General features: G+C 46.7%; 1 protein-coding gene across 22 annotated transcripts in view; it reads right to left on the minus strand.

Annotated features, from left to right (window-relative positions):
- TMEM150C (transmembrane protein 150C) overlaps positions 1 to 12327 on the minus strand; it is a 52513-nt gene that overhangs the window by 17086 nt on the left and 23100 nt on the right. For 8 of the 22 annotated variants that reach the window (XM_079991082.1, XM_079991087.1, XM_079991101.1 and 5 more), the window contains one exon: positions 12074 to 12137. The exons of 3 other annotated variants lie outside the window; for them this stretch is intronic. In XM_079991082.1, the coding sequence (XP_079847208.1) occupies positions 12074 to 12099 (26 nt within the window). In that variant the 5' untranslated portion in view covers positions 12100 to 12137. Of the gene's footprint in view, positions 1 to 802; positions 825 to 2125; positions 2278 to 2343; positions 2717 to 4643; positions 4664 to 12073; positions 12141 to 12327 lie in introns of those variants that run through there. 11 more of the 22 variants (XM_079991104.1, XM_079991103.1, XM_079991086.1 and 8 more) reach the window with 9 other exon arrangements.

The following is a 12327-nucleotide window of genomic DNA, read 5'->3' on the forward strand; positions in this document are numbered from 1 at the left end:
GGTAAACGGCGTTTCCGTGTGCGGCTCTGGCTCGCCAGAGCAGCGATGTCACGCTGGCCACGTGACCCGGAAGTGTCTCCGGACAGCGCTGGCCCCTGGCCTCTTAAGTGAGATGGGCGCACAACCCCAGAGTCTGTCGAAGACTGGCCCGTACGGGCAGGGGTACCTTTACCTTTTACCTAAGAAAGACTCAGCGACTTCCCTGGCACACATACACAATTGTTGCAACCCAAGGCCCTGATGCATGAAGACTTGATTTTGTGCAAGCCTCTGCTTCACACACACACACACACACACACACACACAGAGTAAATATTCCAAGATCTTGAATGCAAAATATTCCTGACATCTGGGTGATTAAATGTGGTAATGCCCATAAGTACCTCCCAAAAGGCAGAAATGCAACGTCATACCCTTTTGTTCTGTGTTCAATAATTCTCAAAAATTTCTGCCCTCTAAGGAGCAACTTAAATAAATGTTATCACATTGAAGATGGTCCCAAGAAGAGCACTTTGCCAGTAGACACGGCGAGACTGCATAAAGGCACAGAGTTCATTAGTACCAAAACAAAAAATTGCCTTCCCCGTTAGATTCACTTCCTCTGCCGCTTCTGCTCATGGGCCTTTTTCAACGAGTTCCCCCCACATCTGTGCTTGTTCAACATTCGGCGTAAACAAATGACCATGAAACTTGCCTTCCTTTCTGGCAGACAAACCATGCTTAGCAAAACTTGGCTTCCTTCTGCAAACTACGCTAGAAGGAACCAAACATTTGCAAGCAAATATATATATATATATATTACCTATTTCATCCTGCGAATGAACAGTAGGGTCTTCCCCAAACGGTCACATTTTTAAAAAAATGAAAATCTGATGGCACCGTTTCAGTTCTAGACGCAGGCCAGAAGCTCTTCTGTGGCTTCATCCCATGCTGATGATGGGAGCAATATGGGGCAGATCAAAGGTCCCCCACATCCCTCCATTGTCTCTGCTCGGCCTCAACCAGGCCTGTCTGATTTCCTCCTCCTTCCCACAAATCCTTTAAAATGTCACAGCAGCAGCAACAGCGCTTTGGGATGAAGCCGGGGAGGGGGGAAACACCTCCCACACTGCAATCTATTGCGACATTCTGGAATTTTGTTTCTTACAGCCAGTAGTTATTTTGCTTTTTGTGTGTTTCGCGGGCAAAAAAACTGAAGCGTCGGTACTCATATATTGATAAGAGTGCGGTGGGTAGCAGCACAAAATGGCTGCCACAGGCATTTTTTTTTTAAAAAAAGGGAGATGACTTACTCCAAACCTATGAGATAATTAGCTGTCACCTTTTCCCTTTTCTTGCAAGGAATCCTATTCAGAATAAATGAATTATTTCCCTTAAAAAAAGGAAAACGTTGACAGCTATGACGAGATTGCCTTATCTCACACATGCCCACTCAAAATTACTTCGATTGGGGAGGGGGGGGATTGGCACACAAACGTAACAACCGTCCCGCATTTGTTAGAGCTTAAGTTGTTTTCCCAGTAGTGATGTATGGAAGTGAGAGCTGGACCATCAAGAAGGCTGATTGCCGAACAATTGATGCTTTTGAATTATGGTGCTGGAGGAGACTCTTGAGAGTCCCATGGACTGCAAGAAGATCAAACGCATCCATTCATAAGGAAATCAGCCGTGAGTGCTCACTGGAAGGACAGATCGTGAAGCTAAAAGACTCCAATACTTTAGCCACCTCATGAGAAGAGAAGACTCCCTGGAAAAGAGCCTGATGTTGGGAAAGATGGAGGGCACAAGGAGAAGGGGACAACAGAGGACGAGATGGTGGGACAGTGTTCTCGAAGCTACCAGCATGAGTTTGACCAAACTGCGGGAGGCAGTGGAAGACAGGAGTGCCTGGCGTGCTCTGGTCCATGGGTTCACGAAGAGTTGGACACAACTAAATGACTAAACAACAACAACAAGCAAAGCCAGACACGACTAAATGACTAAACAACAACAACAACAAAGTCGTTTAGTGTCACAGCAGCTGCACTTTGGAACTCCCCGCTTATTGAGATCAAGCTCATACTGTTCGCAGCGCCTGTTAAAAACATTCCTACCCAGACATTTAGAAAGCGGAGGACATTTTAACCTGCTTCAGTATTTTAACTTTTGCATGTTATAAAGCAGGGCTGTTCATTTCCCTCCATCTTCACCCGCTTCGAGGGGTTTATGACACTCTTCAACACAAGTTTTGCGTTGCAATGCACGAAGTCCCTACAGATCCCCTAGGATAGCGGCGACTGCGCAGTCACCGGGGGGAAGCCACCTACGCCGGGGCGGGGGGGTAGACCATCATGCAACCTCAACCTTTGTTGTGGGGCGAGCTCACATGCAAGGCTTTGGCCCTGCCGTCTACCCGATTGGAGCCTCGAAGGCGCCTCTCTCTCTCCTTCGCTCTCTGCCATGCGCTCTGTGCGTTCAGGGTGGGGTGGGGTGCGCAAAAGGCTAAAAATGGCGCTCCACCAGTTTTTTTTCTGGGCTATGCGGGGGCCAAGTTCAGTTAATGGCTTGGGCCCCCTGAGGCCTGTCTCCCAGAGCACTGAGGCAAAGAGAAGGGTGTGCATGGGTGAGTGGCGAAAGAGGGAAAACTGAGAAGGGCATTTCAGCTCTCAAATCAGTAGGCCACACAGATGCCTGCAACATGGCAAGGTGTGCATGCGCGTGCACAATTTCAGTCAAGGAAGCGTTGACTTGGAGCTTCCTACGGGCCCAGAATGCAGCTTTCAGACTACGGTGCCTGGTTGCGATGCAATTCTCTGGCCATGTTAGTTGCCACTGAAAAGCATCTCTCCTGCGGCCTAGTCCCATGTTGCCTTGGCAACGCAGTTGAGGTCTAATCGCAAGAAATCACCACAGGTCTCTCAAGCGGCCAGGTTGCTCACGGGGGGCAAGGTGGTTTTTGAGCATATTACACCGACCCTGGCCCAACTGCACTGGCTGCCTGTTAGTTTCCAGGCCCAGTTCAAAGTGCTGGTTTTGATCTATAAGGCCTTAAAACGGCTCAGGACAGCAATACGTCAAAGACTACCTTTCCCCATATAAACCGACCCAGACCCTGAGATCATTATTTGAGGCCCTTCTTTGTGTGCCTCATCCTCAAGAGGTCCAGAGGGTAGGGCCTTTTCTGTGGTGGCTCCTTGCTTGCGGAACGCTCTCCCTATGGAGGCTCACCTGGCACCTTCATTGCATATCTTCAGGTGCCAGTCAAAAAATATTAATTCAACAACCCATGGCCTTTTAAATGTGCACCCGGGAGTTACTGATTTGTTTTGCTTTCGTTTTATTATGTATTTTGTGTTTTCATTTTGTATTTTAATTTATTTAATAAATAAAACAACAAATTAAATGAATGAATAAGGTAGTTAAACTGTGTCTGGATTATGTTTCTTTAGACTACAGGGAAGGGAGGGAGGGACACAACTGACTCCTTGTCCACAAAAACAATTCCCTGTGCACAGAAATCTAGTATGTCAGGGAGGAGGCTAGACTAAAACCCCAGTCCCTGAAATCTAGCTTTCTGCGTGCAGGGATTTTTCCTGCTGTCTTTTAATGGAGGTGTTAACCCCAACCAGCAGTCTGAAGTGGTACAGAATTTTAATTTTACCTTCTGAAAATGTCAGGTAATGCTAAATAAATAAATAAATAAATAAATAAATAAATAAATAAAATCTAAGTGCATGTACTTGACAATCACTTTAAATTATTTCTGTGCAATTTTACACAAATAACACACCTGTGAATTGGAGCCAGGTCTATTTCTCAGCAGCGAAAAGCTGGGAAATCTAATTGAGGTGGAGGACACTGGTGGATAAACCCATAATAGAACAAAAATTCTGTGCGTTTTTACTTGGAAGTAAATCCAACTTAGGGTTCTTCCAGAATGGCGTTTTGTTATGGGTCTATTCTGCAAAAAAAATGTTATTGACACAAGATTAGTGTACTGGTGGTAGATTCATGGGTGCCAACTTCCCAGGGCCCTGGGTGCCCAAGTACACAGAAAATTCCCCATGAAGGGGCTGGGCACCCACAAATTTCAGTGCCAGGGCCATGCACACTGCATGGCACCCATGGCCCCAGGCACCCATGGTCGAGGGGCCAAGCTGGCACTCCTGCTTTAGTTTGTTCTGTTATGCTTTCCCAATACTGCCACACTATTACTGTCCAGCGGATCTATAGCACAACAAAAGCTGGGGGCTGGGGGTGGTATAAACCATTTGTGGTACAAGACACTGAATGATTTGAGAGGACATTATGGGATAGGAAGCAGTGTGACAGGCCCAAATTTCTGGAGGTGCAAACAGTGTTGAGAGCGTGACCATCCTAGTATCATCATGAGCAAAAATCATCATGATTGCACACACACAAAGATATATTGTGGGGCAATTAGTGAAAGGGACCTACTTTCCATGGAAACACACTAGAACTGGTCTAAAACGTGCATGTTTAACTGTATAGCTTGTGCACTTACAACCAATGAGCACCAGAGGGCACAAAAATACTGCTTGGAATCAACATCAAAGACCTAGAAAGCAGTTTTAGTATCAAATCCCAAACCAAGGGCTCATCCACAATTTTGCTTGACCCATACTTCCGATTGTATTGTGTACCAATTAATTCCATAGGGTTTGAGAGCTTTCTTTGTTGTTCTGCAGCCATAGAATAGAATAGAATAGAATAGAATAGAATCGAATCATAGAGTTGGAAGAGATCACAAGGGCCATCGAGTCCAACCCCCTGCCAAGCAGGAAACACCATCAGAGCACTCCTGACATATGGTTGTCAAGCCTCTGCTTAAAGACCTCCAAAGAAGGAGACTCCACCACACTCCTTGGCAGCAAATTCCACTGTCGAACAGCTCTTACTGTCAGGAAGTTCTTCCAAATGTTTAGGTGGAATCTTCTTTCTTGTAGTTTGGAACCATTGCTCCATGTCTGCTTCTCTGGAGCCATGCCTTGCGAAAATCTGATCCTGCCCCCGCAGAAAATTCAAAGAGAGATGATGTTCAACTAAGCGTCAATTCAGTAGGTAAAGGTTGGATTGTCTCAAGGCACGGCTGTGGAACAATGAGAAAGGGCTGTCACCCATCATTTCGAACCTGTCACCCATCTTTCTGGGCATTTGGGCTCGTTTGCAAACCAGAGAAACTGCCAGGGGGAGAGACATACAGCAACATATTCTATAGACTACAACAGAATGCTTCTCTTAAATCAAATTTCAGTGGACAGCAGCCCATGGATGTCAAGGAAAATCTCTGCAAGATGTAACATTAGTGGCCCTACCCTTGTTTTCTCCTGCTCCAGAGGCTAGGACCCGAACCCAAGGCTTCAAGTCACAAGAAAGGAGATTCCGACTAAACCTCAGGAAGAACTTTTTGACAGAAAGAGCAGTTTGATAGTGGAACGGACGCCTACGAGAGGTCCTGGAATCTCCTTCCTTGGGGGGTTTTAAGCAGAAGTTGGATGGCTATCTGTCATGGATGCCTTAGTTGAGATTCCTGTACTGCAGGGGGTTGGACTACGTTTCCGAGCACAATTCAAAGTGTTGGTGTTGACCTTTAAAGCCCTAAACGGCCTCAGCCCAGTATACCTGAAGGAGCGTCTCCACCCACATTGTTCTGCCCGGACGCTGAGGTCCAGCGCCGAGGGCCTTCTGGCGATTCCCTCATTGCGAGAAGCAAAGCTACATGGAACCAGGCAGAGGGCCTTCTCGGTAGTGGCACCTGCCCTGTGGAACGCCCTCCCATCAGATGTCAAAGAGATAAACAACTACCTGACATTTAGAAGACATCTGAAGGCAGCCCTGTTCAGGGAAGTTTTTAATGTGTGACATTTTAATGTATTTTTAATCTTTGTTGGAAGCCGCCCAGAGTGGCTGGGGAAACCCAGCCAGATGGGCGGGGTACAAATAATAAATTATTTATATTTATATTTATATTTATATTTATATTTATATTTATATTTATATTTATATTTATATTTATATTTATATTTATATTTATATTTATATTTATATTTATATTATACTAGATGACCCTTGGGTCCCTTCCACCTCTACAGTTCTATGATTCTGTGATTTGACTGCACACAGAAAGTAGCCCTATAACACGTTAGTACATGTGAAGAGGCTGGTTTGCCTATGACAGGGGGACATGGTGATTCCCTACCATATTCCCTCAGAACCCATTTTAAAAATGGTTGCTTATTTTCACACACAGCATGGTTATGCTGCAGCCCCGATACTTAGCAGCAACCAGGCGAGCAGCCAGCGAGGAGCACTGTAGGCAAGGCACACCCACTGCTGCAGAGAAACAAAGCTGTGCAAAGTGTGGCAGGTTTGCGACGGAAAGATATCCTTCAGCTCCACCAGACCTGCTCACCTATGTCTCATGTCAGATCAGCTGTCAAGAGAATCAGGCCAAGGCAACAGCCAGCTATTACGCCGGGATTACTATGGATTAGCGTCAATGGCAAAGCTCACTTGGCAGCTCCGAGCCACAGATCAAGCTTTCAGCTTAATTGTAAATATTCCAAAATATTCCATTTGACAAACGAGCCCACGCGGGTAGTATTAACCGCTGATGTGCTCCGAAGCAACAGCAGTCGTGCAGAGGACTGAGCAATTTGCAGGCCATTGGCTGGATGAATGTGGGCCACAATGACGCATTTGGGGTATGTCTGGGCTCTGGCTGCTTTGCTCTTGAAAGTGAGGAGCAGATCCTGGAACGGGTTTATTCTGCTCTGATGAAACTCTGGAGCAGGTTGCAGAAGGCAGAAAAGGTTCCAAAATCCTCTTGAAGAGGTCAGGTGTGGGCATATCTCTAGACTGCACTAAGTTCTTCACAGGGGTAGCTGGTGCCCATTGAGTATGGTAGGGCAGAAGGCAGGGAGCCCACCAGTAGATGGCGCCAGAGATAATACCAGGCAAAGCTAACCAAATCTGGTTTTGTACCCATCCTCCTCCCTCTTCTGCAAGGGCAAACTGAATCCAAGGGGGAAACGGATGCTGTGCCGTGCCACACCCTGAACCAGTTTTAAGTAGAAATGAAAGCAGATGAAGGGGGCAGGCTGAGAGCAAAGTAAGGTTGGTGGGGCAGTGCCCCATTTCTCCTAATGGGTCCACTGGGGATACTTGCACTGCAGAGGGATTTTTTTTTTATACCCCACCCACTCTGGGCGGCTTCCAACAGAATATTAAAATACAATAACCTATGAAACATTAAAAGCTTCCCTAAACAGGGCTGCCTTCAAATGTCTTCTAAAAGTCTGGTAGTTGTTGTTCTCTTTGACATCTGGTGGGAGGGCGTTCCACAAGGCGGGTGCCACTACCAAGAAGGCCCTCTGCTTGGTTCCCTGTAACTTGGCTTCTCGCAGCGAGGGAACTGCAAAAAGGCCCTCGGTGCTGGACGTCAATGTCCAGGCAGAACGATGGGGGTGGAGGCGCTCCTTCAGGTATACTGGACCGAGACTGGATTAGATGCTCCTCATGTTCCTTTCCAACTCTACAATTCTGTGATTCTGTGCCATTCTGTGCCTTGAAACCCTTTTCTGAACTACACCAGATTGGGACAGACTGGACTTATCCAGAGATTACTCTACCCAGCCAAGAACCTGGCTTCCAGACTCAATACAAGCTGGGCTGGATTTCACCTCCATCCCTTGCCCACTGCGTCCTAAGGGCTACCGGTGCATACTAGGCAGAAATGGAAAGCACACTTCCAAGTTAGGAAAAGGCACGTCTATCGCTCCTATGTCTCTCAGCTGCTCCTAGGTGTGAACCCAATGAGGCAGTTGACACAAGAGAGAGGTCCCACTCTGCCGATCTCAGCTTCTGTATCTCTTCCACCCAAGCTGACAAAGACTCCCCCTGCATGTAATCAATTTCTGCTTCTCCCTCTCGCCTGGTCCTGGGAGGCAGTGGAGCAGGAGAGCTGGGGGCAGGAGGAGGAAGATTTTAGCAAGCCCTTGACTCTGCGCCAGTCTGACCTCTCCTCCTGCACCTCTAATTCACTCTCCGACAGCTTCTCCTGCCTCTGTGTGATGGCCTGGGAATCCGATTCAGAGGCTGAACCGGAGGAATCCCAGCCTGCACAGGAGTCCCCACCTCCAGGGCCGGCTGAGCTGGGGCAGGGCCTTGATTCTGAAGCGCCTGCACCTGTGCCAGATCCTCAGGAGCAGGCACCAGGTGAATCCACTCTGGCTCCGGAGGTGGTTGAGGACTCAGTGCCTACAGGTGAGTCTCCCCCTGGGCCCAGTAACCCTTCAGCCTCTCCTGAACTGCAGAGGCTCAGGGCAGAGAGGCAAAGGGAACTGGTTTCTCCCAGGAGGAGTGCTCGCCTTAAGGCCAGGAGAGGCGGGTCTCCTGGGGGCCGGGACCGCCCCTGGCCTCAGAGAAGATAAGGGCCAGTCAGCCCGGTCCCAGGTTACGGGAGCAACGTCGTTGAAGAGCTGTTTCGTCCAGCATCCAGTCCTGTTCCCCCAGAGTTCCTGTCCTTGCCCGGCTTCTCGCTGTGGACCCCGCTTCGCCCATGGAGGACTGTCTGCCAACCCTCAACTCAGGTCCTGGACCTCACCCCATGGTAACCTCCCCCCTGGACCAGCACACTCTGACTCTCGTCTCCTGGCTGTAACAGGCTCCCCCAGATCTCTGATCCCTAAGTCGGTCTCCAACCCCCCTTCTTCCCGGTGCCCACTCTTCTGTCTTGCTCAGTGTCCAAGCCAATACCTGACAAGGAGTCTTGCATGACCAAAGTCAGCCTCTTGACCACGTAACCATGACAATAGACTACTCTTTTGCAGCCTGCAATTTAAAGGGCCTGGGGGCTATGGCTGGATGCTCTATTTTGATCAGGCAAAGTCCAGAAGTTCAAAGAAGTGCAGCGCTTACACAACCTCATGGCTTCTCTAACCCTTCCTTTGAAGAATTTATCCATTATCGTATAAAGCTTTGAAAGGGAAATGCTAGCTCAAATTTGCCTGGAAATTTCAACTTCTCATCTAGATGCCCGAATCCCTGATGTATCGGTTATTCATTGGTGTAGGGAAATGCAATCTGCGCCTGCTCAGGAGCACTTTTACTTCTTCTTTCATATGTTCTAGGAAAGAGCCCTCGCCCCAAAAGCAGATTAAATGGTGGTGTGACAGAAATTGTCCTGAATAAGTAAGTGTTTTGATGTTAGATTCTGCTGGGAAGTGATATTTCACTGCCTCTGCACTTGAAGGGATGGTCTAACCACCTGAATAGCAATGCTTTGCACATCTACAAACTGACGATTCGAGATTAGGGTGTCTGGTTCCACCAGGTAAGTTTAGAGTCAAAGAGTGGTTTAACTCTCTGTTAATCACCCATTGTCAGAAGTCCAGATTCCCAGCTTGATAACACAGTAAGCATAGGTAATTAAAAAGGAGAATTTATTGCAAAAACAAACAGATAGCTCCGGACGACTCTGGCAAAGCCTCCAGCATCATTACTCAAGATGACCCTTCTGAAGACTACTTCCGGCCATGACAGAGGATATTGCACTTACGGCTCTCATTTTGCTTCCTATCTAGCAGCCCTCCCATTTGCTGACTCTTCAGACTTAGTGGATCAGCTCCAACCTCTTCCGGGTCTGAGAGGCTGAGTCTATTTGTGCCTATTTGTGCTTCCTGAGAGCTTTGGCTGTGTTCTAGCCTGCTCTCAGCTACTGCCTTATCAGCCAGCCCATCAAGGTGAGGAAGTCTACAGCTGCCGGCTCTCCCCTGCCTGACTAACATCTAAGCCTCTCTGTTCCTGGCTGCTTTCTGCAGTTGGCTGCAAACCTTTGCTTGGAGCTGGCTCATTCCTGACACCCATTTACACGGAGACAATTGATTTGTAAGGGAGCCTTATTTTATTTTATTGCACTGTTACTTGGGCTGGATCTCTAGACACGTCAAAGAAGCGTTTCAGTGAAACGTGTTGAAAACGTTGTATGAGAAATCAGGTTGGCAAAAACGGAACTCCACAGCGCCATCTGGTGCCACAGTGCTATAATGCATATACAATGCATGTAAAGCGCTTGTTCGTGGCCAATGTAGCTGAGTCTTTGGAGAACCAACATGGCGCAGAATCCCATTCCTGCGTGGAAATCACCAAGAATAGCAATGCAAGATACGCAAGCTACAAGGTCACTGGCATCTGAGCATCACTTACTCAGATCAATGGCAATGATGGTCAATAATAATTATTATTATAATTTATTAATTATACCCCATCCATCTGGCTGCAAAAGGGAGGGAGGGTTTTGATCCTGACACATTTTCATATCCATCCAACTTAAGCCTCTGATATGAATGGATAATCCAGTCTAGAGGTTGGTGCCATGACACTTATTTCTGCCCCCCAACCAGCCCCAAAAGGTGGGTGGAAGATGTTGCTGATGTCTACTCTGTTCATGGCTATGGCCAGGAGGTCTTCATCTCTCCATTAAAAGAGCCCAAATGCTTTGCTGATAAAAAAAACCCCACACTTTGAATTCTGCAAATCTGGCGGAGCATCACCTCGATGGCATTAGCATCAATGCTTTATTCCGACTGTAAAATATGCCTATTTCAGAACCTATTGCAGTGTGGTAAAGCTTTAAAAAAGGGGGACGCGGGTGGCGCTGTGGGTTAAACCACAGAGCCTAGGACTTGCCAATCAGAAGGTCGGTGGTTCAAATCCCCGCGACAGGGGGAGCTCCCGTTGCTCGGTCCCTGCTCCTGCCAACCTAGCAGTTCGAAAGCACGTCAAAGTGCAAGTAGATAAATAGATACCACTCTGGTGGGAAGGTAAACGGTGTTTCCGTGCGCTGCTCTGGTTCGCCAGAAGCAGCTTAGTCATGCTGGCCACATGACCCGGAAGCTGTATGCAGGCTCCCTCGGCCAATAAAGCGAGATGAGCACCACAACCCCAGAGTCATCTGCGACTGGACCTAACGGTCAGGCGTCCCTTTACCTTTACCTTTAAAGCTTTAAAAAAAGATACATAGTACAATGAAAGTAAAAGCCCTTTGAGCCCAGCTCATTTAAACAAGCCCCCTTGAAAGCAGTAGGACTAAAAAGAGAGTCACAACAAGCATGTTGCATAGGTTTAAACGTGTCTTGTTCAGGGTTAACTTTAGTTGGATTGGTGCCTGTAGACTGAGCCTGCAGATAGCAGTGAAGGACAGTAAACATTAGCAACTCAAAACCGAAGCTCCACTTCATCAATCACATACATCAGGGAAAGGGGACCTGCAACCCTCTGCCTATTTTATTTATTTATCTATGAAAGTTTTCAAACCACTTAATATATAGATATATATTTACTGGATCACATAAAAGCAATAAAAAAAATACAACACCCCATAAGGAACCTGTATTTGGAGGATAGGAGTGGGGGAAAAGTAATGTTGGTTCGGGCAGTTGTTATTTCACTTTATTTTGAAATATCAATAATTTTTTAAAAATATTTTTAATTTTTTTTAAAAAAATAAAACAATATTATTATTTTTTTTAAAAAAAGAGAAAAGCAGCGACATTCAGAAATTCTGTTACTTCTGTTGCTCATTGCTGAAATCCCGCTCGCGTGTTCATCCTGCTATAATATTTCTTTAATTAACACGAAAAAGACATCCATTCTTCCATAAAACACTCATCATTAGATTCTCTTAAGGTCACCAGCTTCGTCCAAAAGGTCTGCCTACTTCACAAAATTCACCTTCTAGTTATGACAACTTTAGGCTCTAATCCTGCCCAATTTGGTTCCAGACCCTGAGAGATTAACCCTGAGAAAATGGAGCCCTCAAAAAGAAAGAAGGTTCCCTCTGGTATATCAATGGATAAGTCTTGTGTATGCATTTGGACCGTAGCCATTCACGCACAGGGTTGGAGAACCTGTGGTCTTTCAAACATTGTTGGTCATCAACTCCCATAATCCTTCGCCAGCGTGGACAATTGAGAGGGAGGATGGGAGTTGTAGTCCAAAAGACTGGAGGGCAACAGGTTCTCCACCCTTTCATCAAGTTCCAGGAAGTTCAACATTTAAGAACTAAACTTACCTTGAAGCATCCAAGTACTGAAGCATATATGGTGTTCGACGGAGGGTCACGCTTTAGTCCCCACCTGCTTGACAGAGGACAACATATATTGGATATAATACCTTAGCATCATCATCATCATCACATTTGCTTTACAACCATTTAAAATTCAGTACAGTGGTACCTCGGGCTAAGAACTTAATTCGTTCTGGAGCTCCGTTCTTAACCTGAAACTGTTCTTAACCTGAAGCACCACTTTAGCTAATGGGGCCTCC

Source organism: Podarcis cretensis (genome assembly GCF_951804945.1).
Source record: "Podarcis cretensis genome assembly, chromosome: 9".
Lineage (NCBI taxonomy): Eukaryota > Metazoa > Chordata > Lepidosauria > Squamata > Lacertidae > Podarcis > Podarcis cretensis.